General features: G+C 46.5%; 1 protein-coding gene across 8 annotated transcripts in view; it reads right to left on the bottom strand.

Annotated features, from left to right (window-relative positions):
• IL1RAP (interleukin 1 receptor accessory protein) overlaps positions 1-21,825 on the bottom strand; it is a 69,137-nt gene extending 47,312 nt beyond the window's left edge. For 3 of the 8 annotated variants that reach the window (XR_004358878.1, XM_032698215.1, XM_032698221.1), the window contains exons 1-2: positions 8,149-8,200; positions 3,474-3,541 (exon numbers count right to left, since the gene is read on the bottom strand). Coding sequence is in view for 7 of the 8 variants with exons in the window: in XM_032698215.1 (XP_032554106.1) it covers positions 3,474-3,541; positions 8,149-8,198 (118 nt within the window). In the remaining variant the exon portion in view is untranslated. Of the gene's footprint in view, positions 1-3,473; positions 3,542-6,970; positions 7,044-8,148; positions 8,201-19,338; positions 19,540-19,672; positions 19,790-21,821 lie in introns of those variants that run through there. The other 5 variants (XM_032698217.1, XM_032698220.1, XM_032698216.1 and 2 more) reach the window with 5 other exon arrangements.
• Positions 21,826-23,776: the final 1,951 nt, after the last annotated feature.

The following is a 23,776-nucleotide window of genomic DNA, read 5'->3' as shown; positions in this document are numbered from 1 at the left end:
ATGATTCCTCCCACCAAAGCACTATTTATGCACAGCAGGTACCTGCTAACACTTTATACATGTCCTTCAGATAATCAGCATGAGACTGCTCCTCTTCTCATGGCAGCAATATTCTTCTGCTTTTGCAATTCCCTAAGACAATACTCCTAACCATGATCCCCTCCCCAACCCTCCCCCCGCAAAAGCTGAGAACTCTTGGAGAGTAAGAGAGCAGCCTGGTTAGCAGAAAGAGGAAAATGGAACAAGGAGCACAACTACAGCTATATCTTCTACATAAGCCGGTATCTAACATCAGCTAGCTTTGTTCAGAAATAAGAACATAACATTATTCTGTATTCACACTGTTCTTTGTCCAACTGCTTTTTCATCTCTTTTAAGCCAGTGTATATTTATATGACTTCAGTAGTGCCAAAGAAATAATTTTAAGACGAAAACTGGGTCCATTGGTTTCTGCAATCCCTCTCTGGATATCAGAACATCGGGTTCACTAAGCATCCTACAACACAAGTGCAGAGCCTCATTTCCAACTTAAAGGTTGGCTTAGCTAGGCAATGAAAGCAAAAGACCCCAAACACCATTGCAAACACTATGCCAGAGGTCAGAAGTAAGGAATTCAAACCCATGCACTGCAGATCATGTACACTTTCAAGACCAGAAAAGATCTACCCTCGCATACAGTATGAGTGAATAGAAGACTCAGGCACCAATTCAGTCTCAGACTCCGCATCTTTTACTCTACACTACTCAGATCACATTTCTCTCCTTGTACAGTTTGCACCTCCCTTCCGGCAAGTGATTTTGTTTCAGCACCAGCCTCCATACGCAGCAGAAACAGCAGAGCCCAAAGAACAGATGTTTAGAGCTACAGTGCTGTAGGCGAAATCTGGGGGGGAAATAAAGTTTATGGATTTGTCTCTCCAGTAAGAAGCAGGGTAAAGCACAATGCTGAAGCTTTCTGACACATTGCCAGGGAGACTGTCAGCCGTACTGGCTGAACTGGATGGAAAGGCTGCTTGCATCACAGCCAGAGCAGTGCTGGTATTTTAAAGCTGAAATTTAGCAAGTGTTGGCTCCTCATCTCCTCTGTAAGCTCACAGAGCCTGGGACTCAGTAGAACTGGCACCCCTGGCTTGGGCAGTCCCTGGTCAATGTTGTTGACCACACTGTTCCACCAGGAAGGATGGCAGAGGCAGGAAAAGTGGCAACAAACCACAGCAGGACTCCTGTCCCTGCCTCCAGCCTTCCTCAGTCCAGCCTTGGCTGGAGAGAGAGCTGGTCCCGACAATACAGCATTACATGACTTAATAGTCAAAGCACAGAAAGAGATTCATCTGAAATGACAAATCCCTACCAAGTTACACATGTTAAATAAATATCCCAGGAGCCAGGTTCCTCATTGAGAGCTACCCATCTCCATGGCCTTGCTGGGTGTTAGGTGACCACCAGGGCAGCTGTAGACTGGGCACAGCCCTTCTGCATTCACTCCAGATAACCTCAGCTCTGGTCTCCCCACCCATGCTTCCTGCTCCTGAAAGAAAAAGCAAGACCAAATGCTGCAACATTACCAGAGCAAGTCTGGTCTCCCATACTGCTCTGTATTTACAACTTTGCAAGGGTGAAACGAGCTCCAGTCGCCTTTTGGTGCCAGCCCCAGGAAACCCCACAGTGTAACAGAGGGCTGCACAAACAGCTGCCCCTCCATCCAACTACAAAAAGCCATCCAGGCCCATCATGAATAACAGAAGACATTTTGACAGCCCAAACTGGTTTATGATGTCCATGGCATAAACAGCAAGCTCTGAACTGAAGAGTGTGTCTGACACCACAGACCTTCAGATAATTAAATGCATATACTGCACTGGATTTGCAGGAGAGACATATTTTAACTGATCATGTGTCTCATGCAACACCCTTTGACACTTATGTTCTTGCAGCACTCTACAAGGGCTCTGAGCATCCTGTACAGAAAACCTCTGCTGAAGGAGGAATATTTAAATAGTACTAGACACCCTACAAAACTGCATGGAGGGTTCTGGTTCTGCCAGATCCATTGGCATGAGCCTGTGTTTCCAAAATGCCAGGGTGCTCATTTTCACGGCTCCCAGATGACTGTATCAGCTTTTAGGGTAGCTCTAACATTTCCTGGGCAATCCTGGTCCAATTGCACCTACATCCCATTTCTGAAAAAGCCCAAGATGACTGCACGTGGGGTGTTGTAATGCTGCCTCAGCAGGAGGAGGATATTGCGTTGGTGGAGAGCAGAACAGCATGTCCAGAATCACATGCAAAGCAGGGATTTTCCCAGCGAGCAGCAAAGAACCATGTCACTGGATCCCTCCTTCCCCTGGCGCTCCTGCTACCTGGGGCTTAGCAGAGGAGACCCGGGCCGTATATTCTTTCTCCTTTGCTGTTTCCCCATTGCTCACCACTTCCACCCAGCCCCTGTCAGCCAGGATGGGACATCCCCTACCGAAGACCACAGCCTACTGTGAATGCCTGCAGCCCTTGGGCAGCCCAAGGAGGAGAAAAACCTCCCAGTCTCTGTGATGAACAATGCACTGGGATGAACCTTGCTGAAATGCATGATGTGAATTCGGCCATGATAATTCAGTGTGGTTCCAAGAGGGAATGGCACAAGAGCTGTTCATCTGCTCAGGACATTATGCCTTCTTGTTTGTCCCTTGCTGCAGAGGGACAAAGGTTCATGGGGGGGGGGGGGCTTGTCGATCCCCTGCACAGCCCTTATTTCTGAACATTTCCCCCCACAAAACCAGCGCCTGTTCTTTCCTCCCTCCCCCTTTCCACTCGCCTCCTGTAAATCATGCTGTCTCCTTCCGCCCCCAAATAGGAAGTCCGGAGCCGAGACATGCACAATCTGCCTCTTCAGAAGAGCTGGGCTGAACGTGTGCCAGAGGAGCTGCGAGCATGACAACATATTTCCTGTCAGGAAAGTGACTCAGTGAGACGGGTATCAGAGCTCCTCTTACTCCAGAAGTTCCCCTCTCCCCTTGCATTGCTGAGGCATGAGTCAGAATTTGAGAGCTGAATCTCAACCCCCTCCAGATCCAACCGGGAATAGCAGAGTTCAGGTTCAAGTCTGGGTCCTGCTTGCAACTCATGACAAGTCAACACCACGTGCCAAGCCCTGGTTTCATCCCTCACAGAAGGGGAATAAAGATACTGACCAAGTGGGCAGCTTGAATTTACAAAGCACTTTTAGGTCGAGGTGGTGCTTTCTGCTATTTGCTAATGCGCCCATTTACACCAGCTTGTAGCCTCCATACACGAGCATTGCACAATATCCCACAGAACTAGCATTGCGTTCAATACTTTGCTGAAGCATTTTACACACAAACCTTTAATCCAGAAATGCTGTAAATTCTTAAAACTCGCTGCAGACAGTTTTATTCTCTGGCCTCAGGCCAGCTCTTCCCACAGTAAGTAGGCAGACCCATTGCATGCCATGTCCTTACCCGAGCCTCTGCCGAGGGTGACCATGGACAGCCAGAGTGTAACCAGCAGGACACTGACCATCTTCATCCTGCGAGACAAAGCACAAAGAGTTTCTGGTTATTTGACAGTTTCATCACTGCAGGTAATTTTTTAACTCTGAGTATGTGTGTTTATCCCTCCATCCACCCAGTGATTCTTTAATTCTGGTAGGTTCTGGTTTTATTTCATTAAGATTCCTTGAGAATAGTAACTGCATGGCAGCGTTGCTCCGCCTGTGGCAGCTTGCCAAGCCTCGGAGGTGATGGCTCTGAAGAGGACAGCCTAGATCATTGACTCAAGTCACTGGAATAGTCTGTATCTGGAAGCACAAGGAGTAAAATTTCTAGCTTGCAGGCTAGAAATCCCGACCTTTGACTCCCAAAACACCGAGGTCCTTTGCCAAGACCTCATTCGGCTCATTTCTAAGAACAAGTGCAGAAAGCACTTGCGACGGTGAGCGGCAGCTGCAGCACAATTGCACTGAACATGTGTTTGACAGTTCAACAGGACAACCACACCAGTGCAGTCCAAACTGGCAAGGTCTGCTGTTGGTGACCTGCAAAGAGGCTGGTTGCCAGAGTCCTGACTGCTTCACTCTGCTCCTACAGGCAGTGGAGGCAACACAAGGCCTCACCAGTCCTTTTCAGTCAAACCCTTCTTTGAACAGCCACCTCACAGGAGTAAACAAGCATCAGGTTTGTAGGCTTTTCAGAAATGATCTGAACAAAGGCTTATACTTTCTAAGCAGCTCTGATAAGCAAAAAACAATCCCAGACATTTCCATTCCTGCTACAGAGCACAATTTCCTGTAATTTGAGATAAATGTACATTGCCAGACTTTCACTGGCTGACCGATCCGGTATCTGGCATTCAGCTCTCAGAGCTGCTCGCTCACTGGAATTAAATCTCCCTCTGTTTCTAGGTTTTTCAGGATGCAATTTATAAACTGGTAGTCATGAAAACTGACATCTACTAGATGCTCTCATTAACGGGGTGAAGGTCGCATTTGATATTCCTAGGTGCTGTCAGATCACAAAGGGAGAAGAGATGGTTAAAAGGCTGAACTTCATCAAAGCATCTCAGCTCCACCAGGCAGATGCAGTAACAAGCATGGTGATACTGTCAGGAGTGTGCTTACGAGATGACAGGGAAACCTGTTCCATCACGGTGGGTTAAAAGTGTGGGGAGAGAAGCCACAGAGCTCCTTTAAACACGTCCCTCATAAACCTGTCCAGAATATATGCAGCACACAGAAGGGCTTTTGAGCATAAGCAGAGAGCACCTACGATTGCACAGATTGCAGAGATTAACAAGAATGGGACACGTGAACTGTACTTCTCAAAACCCAGCAGCGGATATTGAATCCTTCCTTTTCAATGCTTACATCTGAAAAGCCTTTGTGCAATGCTTTCCTTCTGCTGGGCTCATCTCAAAGAGACAAAGGAAATCCAGAGTAAGCCTGCTCTTCCCTGCACAGTCCATGCGAAGGGCTGCAGATTGCCTCTGAAGCCATCAGGCTTTAAAAAACAGGCAAGAAGCAGGGAAGAAAGTGAATCTTCTTCCCTGAGATTTAGTTGAGAGGGGTGGTCATCTCCTACTGCCTTCATCCAAACTGAAATACCAGCTGCTAATCAAACCCTTCTCCAATGCCACCTACAACCAGCTCCCAATGTTACTTAAGAATATTCATAGAGAAGAAACAGTATTCAGTACTCCCACCCCCCGGAGATGTTGAAGAAAAATAAAACATCTTTACACCATCAGATCAGACAGAGAGAACCAACATGCTGCACTTTTGGTAGGAACTTAGGATCTTTTGGTAATTTAGATGCTTGAAGAGAGGGGGTGTAAACAGAGACGGGGAATCATTCCCATAATAAAAATCCCTCATGGTTCCTTCTCCATTTGTCATTAGCTAAATGCACAGCGTGTCCTAACTCACCCTTATTTTCCAGTAATTCTCTCCTGCATTTTGCACAAATCAGACTGAGTTCAGCCCTGAAGCATGCAGGAACAACTACTGACTTTGGATGAGTTTATCTTGTATAGAGCAAGGCCATTCATGTGGCCCGAGGCCAAAATAAACTACTACGTTTCACTCAGTGATACATGAACTCTGCAGCGAGCTAATATTTACATCCATTAGCTACGTTCACAGGAACATGCTCCTTTCAACTGTCTCAAAGAGCCACCAAGTCTCTGTTCCCATGAGCAAGGTGTCCAAGATTTCCATGGTCTTCCTGCTAGTAAGAAAATCCTTGCTTCTTGCTCTACCGAGCTATAAAATCAGAAGCCTTACACAGAGTGATTTACTTCTGGTTCGTTCCAGGCTCTCCAGAGATCTTATCAGTGAAGGCAGACAGACACAGAGCCTGTCAGATTACAGCAATTTCTCCATTACGGGAAAGGGATGCACTTGACCACAGCCCTGGGTGCTCTCACAGTGTACAAAATGCAAGGGGCCATGGAAGGTACACATACAGAGTCAAGGGCTGGTCAAGAGGAGCTGTCGCAGCCTCCTGGATGCCCTGACTGGGCCAGCATTTGCCAGCTGAGATAAAGGAAGAGGATACTCTCTGTTTGGTAAAGAAATGGAGAGCTCACATACTCAGTGAAGAAGATAAAGGGGACAGTAGGGCAGGATGGCTTCTGCAGTCCAGCTCCATTCCTGTGGCACATGATTACTCAAAAAACCCCCAAATCCCCAAAAAAACAAAGGCACAGGATCTGATGGTTTGTACTAACACAGGTTCTGTGTACTAGTGCTGCTAGCACTGGGATGCTTTGCTTTAAATAGCCCCAAATCTGTGATCTACCCCAAACAGAAAGGTCTCCCCACAGCAGTACTGTTGTCACACAGAAGGGCATTGCATCCAGTTGCAAAGAGAGGGGATGGGTTTTGCAATGCCCTTAAGAACCTGACACCACAGGACTACAACCCACCCCAGTCTTGCCAGGAAGGGAAGAGTTTTCTCAACCTTCTTTGTTTCGTGACATCAGAAAGCACGTTGCCATTTTGCCTGTAAATGATGCAATTCCAGTGGTGTCTGATGAACTTCTTATGCAATTCCGTAGCACTGTGCTGAAACACCAGCATCTCTGGCTGCAAGCGAAGGAGCCAGAGGCCAGGGAGTGCAAACCCAGGTGGCAGCAGAGGGGTTCACCCAACTGCATCCACCCAAAGCAAATAAAAATAAAAGCAAACACTAAAGGGAGCCAGGAATAAAATCAGTGAGCAGAAGAGCTTACCAGCTCAGAAATCACATCACAGCTATGAAGCAGGCAATCAGAGCAGCCAGAAGACAGTTGGAGAGCTCTGATACATCCTCAGCACTTCAGGAACTTCTCACGAGACCAATATACTCTGAGGTGTTCTTAATATCTCCATAAATTAACATTTCAATAATAATAATTCATAGAGTGGTTGGGGAAAATGATCCATCACAGCCACTGTTAGAATTTTTTTAAATGAACTTACTTGATATGTTCACTTTGTTTCAAATCAGAAATTGTTCCCTGAGCACTTTCTTCTTCAAACTTTCACCTTCTTTCTACTGAGGAGCAAAGAAAAGTGGGGTGAGGAGAAACACAGTCACAGAAGTGTCTCCTTAACAGCAAAGAGGGTGGAAAGGTTTGTGGTTTGTTTTTTTTTCATTTAGTACTGGTCACAAGTGGCATTTATGTCAGGAAAAAAAAAGAATATTTTCGTATAAAACACCTTTTAATAAAACACCCTTTCCAAACAGACCTCAGCAAAGAGGTCTGCCTTTAGCAGCACAGACCCCATAAAGCCTATGCACTTTCTAAACAATTATAAAACCCAAGATACAAAACCAAAGAGAGCTGCACTCTAAGTAACTACTGCACACCTATTCTCAAAGACACTGTACCAATTCTACAGAACAATGCTGCATTTTTCAAGAAAAGTACCTTTGTCCCTCCTAACCACAGGCATCTAGGGAGGGCTGGTAGGTTTTCTGCTTTTCACTGAGAAGTCACACTATGGCCCGCAGAACAAAAGCACCCTTCAAAACCTTGCCACTAAGTGCTCTGGCTGAAAGGACATTTATAATAAAGCACTTTCAGAAAGAGGAAAAAAATAACTTTAGCCAGAGCAGCTTTTACATACTATTTTCTTTCTATAATTCTGTCCAAAGTCAGAAGCATTTGAGAGCATAGGACTGGCCCCAAAAATGGGATGCAGACAGAGGAAGGCTAGCAAAATCCAGAGTGGGATGTCTTAGGAAATGCTTTGTTTCTAAGCCACATGGACTTGAGGATGAAGGCTGAGTGATGGGCTGCAGGCTGGTGCTCAGGAGAGAGGTACAGCTCCTCTGCTCCCACATCAGTGTGCTCACAAGCCCTGTGTCCCTGCATCCTCATGCAGTAGCATTGGAGAAGGCTGCTCGATGAGTCTGCTGTGTTTTCTTATGGGGAAAAATAAATGTACAGTTCAAGTAAATTCAAAGAATCCAAAAGGCAGACAAAGGGCAGCCTGCAAAAGCAACTGCAGAAAAGTAACAGCAAAAACACTAATGGAAAATGGGAAAAGGCCCTTCTGCCCTCCAGGAAACACTTTTGCTTTTCAGTACGTGCAGGAGTAAGTCAGACAAAAGGGGGAATTACTGTAGCATAAACCATCTCGGTGCCACTTACCCGGGATTTGCGCAGTGTCTCGCTGGCCCTGCCCCTCCTCTGGAGGCCATCTGGGCACTACATGGCACCACCCGTTGCTGTGGTGTCAGCAGTTCCACTCTGCCCAAAGCAGAGCCACTCCTGCCCCTCCTGGGGCAGCCCCCCAGAGGAACAGAACGTTACACCGCAGTCTCTGGGAATGGGGGTAGAAAGACAGGGTTCAGATGTCCAGTCATTACTCCTCAGGAGGAATAAACACGTTCATTACAATTTTCATTCCCAGACATCTTCCAGGAACAGAACAGGGAGGAATCAAGCAGTAGTTTGATGATGAAAGCCATAAGCAGCTCAGAGCACTTTCCCTGCTCTAGTGCATGCTACGCCACACTCGTCACTTCAAACACAGGCACACTGACCAAAGGGCCCCCAACGCTGTCCTCAGAAAAACATTTGCATCTCCCCTAAGGGCAGGGAGTCCAGTTTATCTTGGCAGGAGCTCCCTAACAGCCAGCACATTTCAGCAGGAATCAGCCAGGGCTGAAGCCTGCCCGGCAATCAGGGATATTGCAGGAGCCATAAGTGTGACCCAATCAGCACATCTCATGGTGACACATCCAAGGCATGTGCAGGGACCTGCAAGATCAACACTGAAGTCCCAATTCTGCCAGGGTAGCTGCACTCACCAGGCTATCACATGCCTGACAGCAGAGCGGGCTGAAAGGAATTTGTTCTGAAATGTTTCTATTATAAAAGTAATTTATGTCATCAGAACCAAAGGAAACGTTTCAATTTGAGCAGCCTGAAAGTTTTTCACCAGCTAGAATTACAGCAGATATTACACACCTACTTTTGTAGAGGGAAAAAAAAATTAAATTACTGGGAGTCAGATGCAAAGCTGCCCTAGTGAGAGGTGTCCCCTGTCACTAGCACAGAGCATCTTCTGTCTGGCTTGGCCAGAGCTGGTCACTTGAACACATAACCTGGAAGCACTGGCTCCCAGCACTGGGGAGATACAGTGCCCACACACACCTTTACACCAAGGTCTACCAAGTACCCTGAAGAGAAGGGGGGAAAAAACCTAAAAATAAAACCAAACACACAACAAAAAAATCTGGAAACAGTCTTCTCAGTCAGTGGTTCAGCCAGCTCACTGCCAGCCAAGGACATGACATCAGGCATCTGAGGTGGTTCCATTTGCCTGTCACCCACCACAGCCCCTCCCTGGCCTCCTGCCTGCCCATCCAGGCCAAGGGCTGCAGTCTGATGTCTTTTTAATAATTAATTTTCACTAAATCCCCAACATGGGGAGGAATGAACCCAGCAGTGTGCCACCCCAGAGTCACCACAGGAGGTGGTCCCAAGCTATTCCTCCCTCAACAGAGCAGCACAAACTGCATGAGCAATGCTCCGAAAGCACCAAGAGCTCCTGAGGACAGAGCAGGCAGCAGCCTCACCTCAAGCTCAGAGGCTCGGGGAAAATTGCAGAGATTTTCATTCACAGTGAGTCATTTCTGGGAGCTTCCTTGGTAGTGCAAGATTTGCCTCTGCCAGTGCCAATGTTTGGGACATGGAAGCGATTGCCAGGCAGGGAATTTGTGATTTGCTATTGACATTTAGATACCATCTCCTGGTGTCCTTTTGGCTCGACGGATTTAATACTAATAATCAGAATTCAGACAAAGAAACTATTTTTCTCCCTCTCAAAAGGAAAAACGTGCAATCTAGGCATGCGGAAAGGCAGAGGTGGTTTGAAAATATGTCTAAAGAAACTCAGTACACCCTGCCTCTCTTTGCAGTTCTCCTGGGGTCCTCTCAGGACTTGGCAAAGCAGAAATGCTACAGATCTTACTGGCTCTGCTGGAAGCAAGGGTGCCGCTGATTATACTCTGGCAGCTATTTAGCAGGCAGAGCACACTGCATTTCATACATCAAAAATGAACTAGCACAGTAATCTGTCATCTCTACAAAATATACACACCTGGACAAGACAAATAAACAGCTGGGGCTACCACCTAGAGATCTGTGGAGTGGGCTGAAGAGGGGCAGGTAGAGCCACAGCTATAAAATCAAACAGCACAGACTACAAATGCATACATGCTGACCACCAAGCAGTTCAAACACCAAGCTACAAGAGCACTTCTGTGCTCAAGCAAAAGGTATCCAGCCAAGATAGTCTATTTTTTAAGTCTGAATAGCCAGGGAATGAAAAGTTTCCAACAGAACTTCAAAGAGAGCCGGGATCTTCCATGAAGCCAGACACAATGCTTCTATTTTAGATGGCAATGTTATAGTGAAAGGAGGGTTCTGAGAAATACCCACATATTGCACTACCACAAAATAAACTGATAAACTAATCTTTGCACAGAAAAAAAGAAAGCTGCAATCAACATAGCTCAAAGTTGAGAAGACTTAAGGAATCCAGAGTGAGATTCCTCCCTTGCTGGAAAAATTCCAGTTAGTTCTCACAGAGCACCTGGAGACATCTGACGAGCACTTAATTTACACATTCTGCCTCCTGACCTTTTTAATGGTTTTTCAATATAAGCAGCTTCAATATCCTCCCTAAGAGGTTGTTCCACTGCTGTGGCGGACACAGCAGCACATCCACATTGTGCAACAGATTGCACAGCAGCAACCCCAAGTTAGTTCTGCCCAAGTCTCTAAATCCAGAGAATACAGTGCAGATTCGAGCAGGTTTATCAGCTGGGTTTACTGCCTTTCATACCACCAGCCTGCTGCTCTTGAACCCCAGAGCAGCTTTCCCAGGAGTGGTATCTCCTCATAAGTCCAGCCTGGCACAGCCGGTGCTCTGCTCACTCCATATCCCCACCATCACACCAGGGGCTATACCCAGCCCTGCCCAGCACTACCTGCAAGAGGGTCTCAGTCTCAAAAAACACTCCAAGAGTTTATTTTCCTAAGTTCAAGCCCTTGCTGCCAGATATATACCTGCTCCTTCATTTCATCTCCTCCCCTTACAGCCCTCAGTGCTTGCAGACCAGATTCCCACAGTGGCTGCTCTATATTCAGCCAACATCTTCCTCTTCTTGTTCCTCCAGAGAGGGACACAGCAGGCAAAAATCCTCCAAGCACCACCATGCTCCAGAGCACATCATCACTGTCTTTCACTTCCTTTTTCAGAAGTGCCACAAATTCCTCAGGCAGCCTGCAATGTCTCCAGCACCGCAGCAGGTTTGCCCATGCTGTTGCCAGTGGGGAAGACCCAGCTCTCCCCGCAGCATAAGAGAAGGATCTCCTCAAGTGACTCTTGGTATGCTGGGATAAGCAACATATTCAAGGGTAAAAGCAAGTCAGATGAATTTTTCAAGTTCGGGCCACACAGCATTTCCACACCGGTACTTATATTAATCACATTAATTTAATCCCATTTAGCCTTATACGTAAAAGCAAACAAGAATAAGACATCAAGATGCTTCTATCCCTGTCCTGCAGCTCAGACAGGCTGTTCTAAGTGTACTTTACACATCAATCCATGGCAAAATTTAAAGCAGTACTAAAACAGAAAGCCCAGGAGCTACTGGCTTCTCCCAGGACAGCATCCCATTTACAAACAGTTCTCCAGAGGTCCTTCCAGCCCTCCACATTCCCAACCCCCCCACTTAGTCCTCCTGGTGACTATTAGAGCAGCTTTCATTTGCATACTGCCCCTTCCTGGTAAGCATAGTACAGCTGCACTCTGCAAAGGGGACTAGAAAAAGCTGGGTACACAAAAAAAGAGGAGGTAAAGAGAGACATAATGAGACAATCCTTCCCCTGTGATGTGTACTGGATTTGCTCCCCACATCTCTAACATTTCCTTCTGCAAATATTCAGTTGCACCATCACAAGGAACTTGCTCAGGCTCTGCCTGCACTGACCCCAGCAGTGCAGCTCAAAATTCATCCTTCAAACAACAACACCCTGATTTTTAAGTCCTGGAGCCTCCTTTGAGAAAGTCTGCTCTCTGACCCACAGCATGTACACAGTGCGAAGGCTGAGATGGAGCTGCAGGCAGCAGTCTGCTGTGATTGTCATCAATATTAATTATTTGGGGAGAATATGATTGATCTCATGAGGGCAACGAATTCATTTCCCCAGTTGAATGACAAACAAAAGGCAATACATTCGCTGCTGACATTTCCAAAGGCTACAAGGAGCAGCGACACAAGGAAATACTGCTGTGCACTAAAACCCTGCTGCAAAGGGCCAAAAATCTGAAAAGCCTCAACAATTTTAATTTCTGAACACTTTCAATGCCAGGAAGTGGATGTCTCAATATCCTGAAATCTGTGCTGACCCTGGCCCTGGGCTGGCTCACTTCTCTGCACTGAGAGGAAGTAATCACCAAGCGTCTTCAGAAAGCTCGTTTGAGTTTCCCTCCTGCTCTTTGACACTTCGTGTCAGCAACTACAGTCATTGCACCTGTCAGACAAGGGGGGAAAAAACGCTTATAAAGGGGGAAACATTACCTTCCTGGGTAGTCACAACCTAGGGCTATTCAGCACCGCTGCAATGCAAGATGCAGCTCCCCTGTGCAATGGGACAAAAGGAAAACAAAGTAAGCCTGGAGAAAAACATTTCCATCTCCCCATGACCTTGAGTCAGGGTGTCTATGTTTGTGCAACCTCCCAAGAAGACAGCATTAAACAGCCTCCCTAAATTCCACATAGTAACATGAGAGAGAACAAGGAAGGTGGAGAAAGGTAAATTGCACTGAGACTGCAGTTATTTTTTCAGGAGAATGGATATGGGGAATCCCAGTCCGTGGGGATGTTACTCCAGTGGAATCTTAGTTTTGTCATGTCGTTCAGTCACCCCAACACATCAATCCTGTCTGGCTCAAATGAAATCAGCACAATTTACTACAGCAACACATTTTGGGATCCAGCAGCACATCTCTGTTCATTCAAAGAGGTTGGGTGGCCTCAAGACCTCCACAGCCTGCCAGCTGGGCAGCAACATATACATTCTTGTCCCATTACCAAGACCCCTTCTTAGAAACAAGGGCTGGAAACTGTCTGTGTCTTGAAGGAAGAGGGGGGAGGCAGCTATTTCCAAACAGAACAAATCCAATTATTTGTATTAGAGTGGATTTGCATGGTTCTTACTGTCAAAATCAGTATTTTCTAATGATCTGAGCTTTGACTCAACAGATTGCTAACAAACTTATGTAGGTGGGGCCCTGGATAGTACTACGGTGGGAGGGAGGTGAGATCGTCGTACTTATTGCAAACTAACCTCAGAAAAAATAACTAGAAATTTGGACTATTTACTCTGCCATTTACTATGCTCCTGTAAGACTCCAAGGCTGAAGATTTTAAAGCAGTCTGCTAGTTAAGGGTAGAAATACAAGTTTCTGTTAATGTACGTGAAATCTACATGTAGGCATCAGTCACCAAAAGCAGTGCAGGAAAAATTGTAGTGCCTCCCTGATATCCAAGCATTAGAGAACTTTTAAATAAATGGCTGTTCCCTGAACTGAGTGCATTAGTAGAGGCTTCTGAAATTTGTGCCTCTGTTTCCCCAGTCACATTTATAACAGCCTCTCGCCACCTCACACCACAGCTGCGCATCTTAATGTCTCTAAAGTGCTCAGAGATGCTGAGATGAAAGATAACATATGAGTGCAAAGTATAGATTTATTCCCTGAGCTCAACAGTCAGTGGAGCTGATGGGGCTAAATGTCTCACCTACCCATCATATAAAACTCAGGTCCTGAGTCTGTCTTAAATAGTAACTACTTAAGCAACAGTTCCCTTGGAACAAGTCATTTTGAGGCTGCTTAGTCAGGCACATGGAGCCTCAGCAGAGGGAAAACACAGAAATGCAGTATAGTACTATGAAAAATAGATGCTTTTCCAGAAGGTCTTAATCATGTTCCTATAGAATTTGGTAGTGGGATTTCAACTCATTTCAGTTAGAGCTGTTCACATTTTAGCAACCACCACATTAAGAATGTGGCCAAACATAATTTGAAAAGCTTTTTCCACTTCTGTTTGTTTTTTAAATTATTAAAAATCCAGTTTAAATAGTGCAAAGAAAACTTTAAATTGAGCAAGATAACTGTTGGCATCCTTCCAAGTAGACGGCAAACCCCAAAATGTTACTGCAAAACCAACAGATGGGAGTTATTTTTCACTCTTTAAAATTTCATTCCTTTGCACTGAGATTAACTGTAATTAGCTCTTTATTTACATCTAACACAAAAGGTAAAATGACAGAGAAAGGCAACTATAACCACAAATCATGAGCAGAAAAAGGAAAAAAAAAGGCAAAAATTTCCTCCGAGAAGAAAACATATCTTTCTCGCCAAGTAGGATAATTGTTATAAATATATAGTTAAACAGCTCCACAGCATCCTGGCAGTACTCAGTATAAACATTTAGGTCACTGTTTTGCAAGCTTTTACACACAAGTTGATCAAATATCTAAGAATCATCCTCTGAATATCTAAAAAATCTCACATCCCTATAAATGGACAGCATCAGGCCTAAGGGAGGCAAGATACTCCATGTCACTTTTATTTCAGTCACAGAAGGGATTAAGCAAAACAGTGAGGAAAACAAACAAACACACAACCAAATAATCAAACCCAGCAGCTTTTCCAGATAAAGGGAGAGGTATTAAAACTTACTTTTTTTTTTCTTTTTACCTTTTTTTTTTTTTTTAAGTCCTCTTCTAATTCTCATAACACTTCGGATTAGTAAAGCTGAAGAGGCCTCTTAAGAATTCGTGTAAGTGCATGATTCATGCTGTATCTTTGTCTTTCAGTTGTACGACAAAGCTGGAGCTGCATGTGGAGCCCACAACCAGCCTCTTACTGTGGTACTGCCAGGTTGCACCAGAGGGCTCCCCACTTGCACCCAGACAATGCACTGACCCATGGCCACACTGGCTCAAGATGAAGGCCAGATCCAAAGCTGTAAGGGTTAAAGAGCAAAGCTTGCCCAGCCATGCCTAAGCAAGCTGCTAGCAACAAAAAAAAAAAAAAAAAAAAAAAAAAAAGAGTGAGCAGGCTTAAGAGCAGTCTCAAATGCTTCTGAACCAACTGGAAACTCTGCCATGCCAGCTCAAGGATCCCAATACCCATGACAGACATGGGATGGGAATGCTAGACCGTTCAGTTTTCCTTCCAGGAATGATAATAGGTCTTTTTCTGGGGACACCAAGAGAGAGCTGGGAAGAGCTGGATGGTCCTACTCTGAGTGGAATTTCCAAGGTAATGGCTCCCTAGCACCTCCCTGGTGTTCCCAGAAGGAACCACCTACCACTTCCCCTGTTCAGCCCAGGATTCATGGCAATCTCTTCTTCTCTGCTACAAACAGAGCATTTAAGTTAACAGTCCCTTTTTGTTAACACATGTAAATGTAAAAGGACTCCATAAGAAACAACGTAACCTTTTCATATAAATATAGAGTCAACACATAACAAGTGAGGGCGTAGAAGGAAAGAAAGAGGGAAAGACAGCAAGAAGGATCCAAACTCCAAGAACCTAACCTTGACTCCACTCACTGCAAAAGGTAAGGATGGAATAATTCTCATTTACTCATATGAGAAAGGGAAGCTCTCACACTCTTTTCTTCTCTTTCCCTAACGCTCTCAGATACTTCTATCTTTAGCCAATTATCCTTGATGTAGTTTTCTTTAAATTGTAATTGGAATATAATCATCCAGACTCAGGGGACACCTGTGTCAGAGGAATTCCTGGGGATATATCCCCGTTTGATGAAACTGAGAGTTGTTAAATTAACAACGGACTGACTAAAGATACAATTCTTCACTTGCAGTAGAAATTCTGTTTTTACAAGCAACTATTTTTAGGGAACCCTATAACAAAATACATACACTTGTATGTTCATGTTCCTGTATTTTATTTTCTGTCAAATAAGACACTGAATTTAAGAGTATCATGTTCTGTGCATGTGTCTTATTGGGACCTCTGAGGCTGAACACAGCAAACACACTGGCCAAGATCACAATTCCCCGAAGTGTAGGCACCATTTGAAGTAATTTCCCCAAATCAGTTCCCTTCCTACACTCTCGCCAAACATACATCTGGCTCAGTCTCGTGCCAAAGCCCTACACATACCAACACTGTGGCTGAGGAATGGAAGATTAGCCTTCTGCTTTGCAAAAACATTGGGGTGGGGGGAGAAATCCTAAAATACCTCCAAAAGGAAAAGCTGTTTTGTTCCAGTTTAGCACTGACTGAAGCTCAGCCACACGTTTTGGTGACGGCAAAGCAGAACAAAGCAGTTACAAACCACGGGGGGGAAAAAACCCACCTGCACATGGGCCCCCAAGCTACACACAGGGTGCAGAATTGGTGTGGAGAAGGGGTCAGTGTGGCAAACCTGACAGCCAGCTTTGCCTTCCTTCTGCCTTTGCATTTGTCCCACTTTGCACAGCCGGAGGAGCACCAGCTCTCACACACCAGGTACAGAGATGCTACCAGCCCAGGCTGCATCAGAGGAGACAGCTCTTGGCCCTGCTGCTGGGGCAGTGAAATCCATGAGCTGTGTCAAGAGAAAGGCTGGGGAGGAAGGAGGAGAGCAGGCAATGTCTGAATTGTGAGATCCACTGTAGAATGTGTTTCAGTTCCCAGATAACGTGGCGCTGTTCACAGATTTCAGCTTATACAGGCTTTTCCATATATCTATTTTTATTCCTGAAGCATTCCCCATTACTGTATGATGAAAAAAAAAAAAAAGACATGAGTGCACTCACATGCTGATATCTTCTTCCTGACTGTCCACCTGGCTAATGCAACCTGTCCTCTGAGAATCAAGCTGGGGCATCTCTCCCACACCACCAGCCACAAGGGTTACCTCCATGGCAAGTTTTTACAAGTCAGTCTTGCTGAAATGAGAGGTCACTTGACAAGAGTAGGGGACCCAGGACAGATGGGGAAAGGAATATGAATCATGTGCCTGCCAGAATAACCAACAAAGAAATCCAAACATAACAATAAGTGAGAAGAAGGAATAAAAACACAAGTTCTGGCCTTTTATTCTGAAAAAGTGTCACGGTTCCTCCTTAGAGCTGGCATCTGGTTCATGCAGGTCTTGAAGGAATAAAGCTGGGACAAACTCTCTCTGCCTTGTTCTTCCTATATGAATATTTCAGAGCTTAAAATCACAGCACTGAGGCCAGCAATGAGGCACTTCCCATACCTTCATGTATCCAGGCACCATCCAACCTGCTGCCACATCACCCTCCCTACTCTCTGAAGTCTCTCTTACCTATATGTTCCTGCCAGATACTTTGGGGTAGCACTACCTGACCAAGGGTATGAGTCTGCTGGAGCCCAGACCAACACAGTACTTATCCCCGCTGCACACTCCCTAATGTTTTAGATGCAGAATACCTGCACAGAGCCACAGAGTCTGGAAGGAGAGAGCCTAGATGTGTTCAGACACAAGCTTTCCTTACAGACTCTGGAGGGACCAGAGGACCTTCTGGACTCTGGGGAGGCATGGACAGACATGAGCAAGCACTGCTATTCCTATATAATATGTAGACACTTGGAACTCAAGCTACAACCAGAGACATGGAAAGCAAGTCACAGGGCTGTGAGAGTGCAGACCTGCCCTCTGCCTTGCACAGAGGCACTGCACAAGAAACATAACCTCTCACCCCACAGCCCCCATGCAGCAGCTCCCAACTTACCAGCTTAATGTTTCCTGTCACTTCAGTGCCCTGCATGCTTCCACCACCTCAAGTCCTCACAGTCTTACTCTCCATGTCCCTCATTATCCTGCATCCTTAACTGCTCTTACAGAGAAAGTGTTCCCAGGGACACCAACAACACCACACCTATTTCCAGGGAAGGAAAATATCTAGGTATTAGAGCTTAATCCTCTCTGCTTGCCCTCTCCTGCTCACCAGAGGCAGGCAATGGAGGTAGAAAGCAGGACCTTTTGCAGCACCAAGCCTGCCCACCAGAGAGCCCTTGGGCTGGAGTGATGCTCTCCATGCAAACAAGGGATGCCTTTCCTGCAAGGAACACAAGTAAATCTTCCAGAGCTGCCAAAAGCAACCTGTTATAAATGACCCTCTAAGTTATGAGATATGGACCCTGCACGGTACAGTTAATAAATAATACCCCACAATCCTTCTAGATATGGAAGTGCAAGTTCTTCTTACCCAAAAGAGGCACTGTTAAAAACAGAGTGTCAGGAAAATAATACTTTTTAATCACAAAGGAGATATTTTTTTGAAAAATATAAGGAGCTTGCTGCAATCTCTCAAATCCAGAAGTAAAAAGCCTCTGCTAGGACAACAAAACCGAATGCATGGAACAAAAGCCATCATTTTATAAGAAAAAAAAAATCAGTAAAGCAAACCAGAATTTTATCCAAGCATTATAATCAGCTATTCACAAAGCAGAGGTTAAGACGGAAAGAGAGAGTGTGCATGTAAGAGTGCATTTATAATCCATTTTACTGTAACATTCTAAGGCCCCGAGATCGGGATTCTGTTGTGCCAAGCACAGTAGAAACCCCAAGAAATCAGCCCCAGCTAAGGAACAAGCACTGTACCGGGGGGAAAGCAACACTGGCACAGAAAAGGGACACCTGAAACAGTGAAGCCCTGACAGTTTCCTTTTTTCCCACCTTCTTTTTCAGGAAATAATTCCCACCATGCAGTTTCCCTCCAGGTAACCTCCCAAAAATGCTTCTAATAAGGGGGCATCTGTTCCCAACAAACACACAGCAAAGGCCATCTTGCTGGCAGTATTTAATCGCTTCCAGTCGGTTTTCTTGGACATGTCTCTTCCACTTTATTTCCCTGCTGTGGCTTAAGCCTGACCCCTTCCTCTCCCCGCTTCCTTTTCAGATATGTGTTTTACAGGAGAGGAGAGCAGGTATCAGAGGCTCCCACATTTGCAATACATATGATAAAAAATGAAAGTTGAATTCATCAGTGCGTGTAAGAGCTCCAGCCAGGAATATCTAGATTTCCCTGGCCCAAAGGAGCGAATTTAAGGAAACCACTCCGAATTTTGGGAGACCGGAGGTATGGCCAGCAGGAGCGCCGGATACACAATCCGCGGTCCCGCAGCTCGGCTCGCCTCCCGCACACACACAGGCTCCTTCCCGAGGGATCGCGGAGGGTCCCCCGAGGGTGCGCGGGGGTCCCCGGCCCCGCGGTGGCACCGGCACCGCCGCGCCCGCCGCCCCCTCCGCCCCGCTTCCCCCATCCCCGCACCTCGCTCTCACCGTGCCGACCCGTCCTTGCCCAGGGCCCCGAGCACTGCTCCTCGGGCTCTCCCGAGAGCTTCCTCTTCTTTCTTTCTTATTTTCTCCCCCGTGCCAGCCGAGGAGCGGGGGCTGCTACGGGGGCTGCTGCAGCGGCGGCCGCCGCCACCACCGCCCGCCTCACCCCGCGCCGGGGCTGGAAACCTCCTGCTCCGACACAAACTTTCCCTTCGCGTGCGGGGAAGTTCACGGCCAGGGCGGGGCGTGTCCGGGCCCCATCCCTGTCCCTGCCCACGCCTACAGGAACGGGGTGTCCCCGCCCATCCCCACGTTCCGCGGCTCACCTGGGGACGCGGGGAGTGCACAGCTGTGCCCTGCGGCGCACTCTCCTCTTCCTCCTCGTCCTTCTCCTCCTCTTCTTCTTCTACCTCTTCGCCCTCCCCGATCCGCGTCCCGCGGCTCCGCTCCGCCCTGCCCGCCCCTTTCCCCGCGGCCGCGCTCCGTAGGCGCACGGGGAGGGTCCCCCCGCCCCCGACGGGTCGCTCCGGGGAAGCGGGATCGGAGCCGGAGGGCGCTGAGTGAGAAGGAAGCGGCCGCGCCGTCCCTCTCGCAGTTAGCGGGGTCCGGCCGGAGGAGGCGGGTGCGAGGCGGGGTGTGCGGGGCCACGGCTCCCTCTCCTGGCCGGAGCCGTCCTGCCGGCGGGAGTTGCCTGCAGCCGGGAGCAGGGGGCCGGCCGTGTGCATGGTGCCCATGCCGCAGCCACTGCGCGCTCTGCGGGCTGCCTGCCCCCCGGGAAAATAAAGTTTCTCCTTCTCCCCTCTCATGTGCTGGGATTCCCTTACAGGAGTTTCCTGCCTGGGCTCGTTGGAGAGAGCTGGCAACCCGGGCGCTTTGATGCCACCTCATCCCAGAGAAGTGGCACCTATTTTTGCTGTATCCCTGCCACAGATGCAGCCCAGCTGAGGCTGAAATTGTTGATGGACGAGGAGTGAGCACCTGAAACAGGCTGCAAGGGCAATGTCAGTGAGTCTTGGGAGCGGAATAAGAATCTGCACAGATTTGGGCTAGCACCTGCTCCTGAAGAATGTGGCTGGAGATAATCAGTGTAGCCCCTAGTGCAGGAGTGCCCTTGCTCTTGTCCATGAGGAAAGCTCGTTCTCCTCTCAAGTTGGCGTGGAGTCTCTTCCATCCTGGCAGTGAGTGACCTGCCCTTATTGGTACTTTTATCACCTCTTGTCAGGCTGACAGCAAAATTATATGGCTGGACAAAAAGTCTTTAGTGCTAAGGAGACTCCTGTCTGCTCAAAGTGCTGCAGAGCTTCTTAGCACTATTGGCTACAACACTTGGATCAAGTTCAGTACTTCAGTTATCCCCAGAAGGTGAATCCAGGATATCTAGGAGACCAGATTTCACTCCACCATGTGAAGCTCCTCTGCAACAAACCTATTCTAGAGAGCAGGGTCTGGCCAGAGCATCTGGCACAACCTCTCATAGCCATTGCTATCAGTCATCTCCCCATTTTCTCTGCAAGGCCATATGAGGCACCACTGCACTCGTGGTTGCTGGGAACGGGGGGGTCCTTGCCCTCATCAGCTCACGCCAGCTCACCAAGGTGGGCACACCTGAAGTTCCTCTATCCTGAGGAAGAGTGGCTGCAGCCTGGCTATGCCACAGGCTGTGAAGGAGCTGCAGTATGAGGCCAGTGCTGCTCCTGCAGCTCCAGCAAGAGCTACTCTTTCTCCTGTACCTCTCTCTCCTTCCCTTCACAGGGTTCTGGCACAGCAAATTCAGGCAGAAAGTTTCTTATCTCAGCAGCTTTCATGTCCTGGTGGTGAATGCCCTTGAAAATCTGCCTACTTGGCTTGTGCTTAGAATCAGCTCTACTCAAGACATCTCTAACCCAATTCCATCCAAACATTAAAGTAACTTTTTAAGGCAGAGCTCTGTGTAGACTAATTTACCCCACTCTTAGGGCAGATTAGTCTGTATTTTGCTCCATGCTACTGCACAGCTCCAGGACCCAAACTATCTTGTCTGGAGCTACTTTAGGTAGTATTACTGAATGTAGGCAAAACTGGAATAACAGGGCACATTTTGTGAGCTGTATTTCCAACATACTTACTCAGAAATATGTGCTTAAAATTATCTGTTGAAATATGACAGTCCACTTTTCTCATAGAAGATGAAATAACAAAAGGGTTGCATATTTTAGTCGTGATATTTAATGCAGCTGTGGGAGTAGCTCAGCTGCTCTGGTGATTGCAAGAATTAAATAACAATAATGGTTCCTTGTTCTACGTAATATCTGCTGTCCACAGATATAGATCTGGGATAGGACATGTCATTATTCTTGTTTGGGAGGATCCAAGCACTGTTGCAATACAAGTAATGCAGGTTAACAGTCATCGACACTTACACCCTGGGAAATTCATACCATTCCAAACTCCAAGCCTGCCAGTGCCTATTAAGATCTTTAGGCCACAGTTATTAACTTCTTCTGATTTTGACAAAAAGCCAGAATTCAACTTTATACTTCTTTGAAAGGGTCATGAAGTAAGATTCAAGATCAAGTTTCCAGAGACTGTTTAAAAGCTACAGCTGATAGCAAAGCCCCAAATCACACCTGTTTATTGTGTTTTCGTGACAAAGGTTTCAAACCTTTTTTGCTTATAGATTAAAAGGATCAGGAATTCTCTAATGTAAAATAAGGGTAATATTGCTCACTTGGGCTCAGTGCTGTCATAAGGATATTTTTATACTGCTATTTTTTCTCCCATCCTCTCTCCACACTTGCACATGCTATTTCTGTGCAGGTTAAAATACAACACAGTTACACCCTAGAGTGAATTATACTACAGTCTGAAGAGCAATTCAGTAAATAGAAAACATCTTTAAAGCCCAAAAAGGCAGCATTGTTCCACAATTTTTGGACTGGGAGCAAAGAGTAGCATTACTAAGTGAAACCGCGGGGGGGACTTCAATAGCAGAGGAATGTCCTGGTGTTTAGCCAGGACACTGGAGCTTCTGGCATTACAGCTGCTGTGAAAATATTCCACAGATCTCCAGTAACAAGTGGCCGAAGGCTTTGGTTTGCTGCTGTTCTATTCTCATTAGGCAATTTAGAGCTAGATGCACAGGAGGAGCCTGGATCACAGAGCCCACTTCTCTGCTGTGCAAGGAACAATGTTGTTTATGGTCTTTTTCATGAAAAGACCATCCTCCAACTTAAAACAATTTTGTGTTTTCTACTGTTATTCCTTCTGTGATATTCTCCCAGGTTGTCTGTGCCCCTGATGATCAGGAACCTTCATGTCATTTCCATCACCAGTTTATTCCCACATGTTCTGGCACCAGCACTGACTTCCATTTCGGTAGCTGTTTTGCTCACTGCTCATTACTCAAGTATTTTTGTGGAGATGGTTCCTGTCTCCTTTTACCCCTTGAGCTACACAGGACTGGCTTTTCAATCTTCTTTCCTAAATGACTATCAGTTCACCTCAGACCTCTTCCCTCCATCTGCTCTGGTTTCAATTAAAGTGCATATAGATGACCAAAAGTAGTTAGAGTATCAAATGGGAGGAGGTCTCACTGATGCTTCATGCAGTGACATTAAAGTCCCCATCTCTCGCTGAAATATCTCACCTTGTAATCCCAAGCTGGCATTTATCTTTCTGCAAATAAGCTGTGGTGGTCACCTCATATTTCTCCTCCATTTTTCCTTGCAATACTAAGTTCCCAGGCTCAGTCAGGAACTCGTTACTACACCCTTGTCAGTTCCCAATTCCCTTGTTTTTGTCTCGACTCTTAGACTGCACACAGTTTTCCAGTTTGTTCTTAGCCAGCAGTTCTGACACTGGGAGATCAAGGTAGTTTCATAACCTCTAAAAAACATGTTCTTGCTTGCTACTTTACTCACACCCACCTAACCCATTTTTCCTTCTTCCTAGTTTGGGAAACAAGCCCTAGACTACATATAATTATAGTCTGTGTAGTTATAAATGAACGTGCCTTCTGTGTTTGACACCTACGTTTTAACTGGCATCAAGAGGAGCACGCCTGATAACCTAAGACACAGGACAGAGGAGAAACAGGAGAATGACAGACATTTCTGACATAGCAGCACATGGACCTCCCATCTGCTTCTGTCAAGGGAGCTGAGGTTACCCCCACATGGGTGTAAGGGCTGAATATTTTCTGCTGGGACCATTTTTCAACAAGGAACCTGAGCCTGGCTGAACATGCTGGCATGGCTTTCAGACAGGTATGAACTGCTCATTCACCAAAATGCACGAGGAATTGCAATTGTATCTGTGTTGGGTGAGCTTGACAGACGCAGATTGTGTATTCTCTGCCATACTGAGTATGGCCAAACTAGATCTCAAATCTCACTCCCCAGTGAGGCATGTTGTGTGAACCTCTATAAAAACCCTGCACAACGAGGAGGGAT

This window comes from Chiroxiphia lanceolata, chromosome 10 (assembly GCF_009829145.1).
Source record: "Chiroxiphia lanceolata isolate bChiLan1 chromosome 10, bChiLan1.pri, whole genome shotgun sequence".
NCBI lineage: Eukaryota > Metazoa > Chordata > Aves > Passeriformes > Pipridae > Chiroxiphia > Chiroxiphia lanceolata.
The sequence above is the reverse complement of the archived record's forward strand: the minus strand, read 5'-3'. Positions and strand labels throughout refer to the sequence as shown.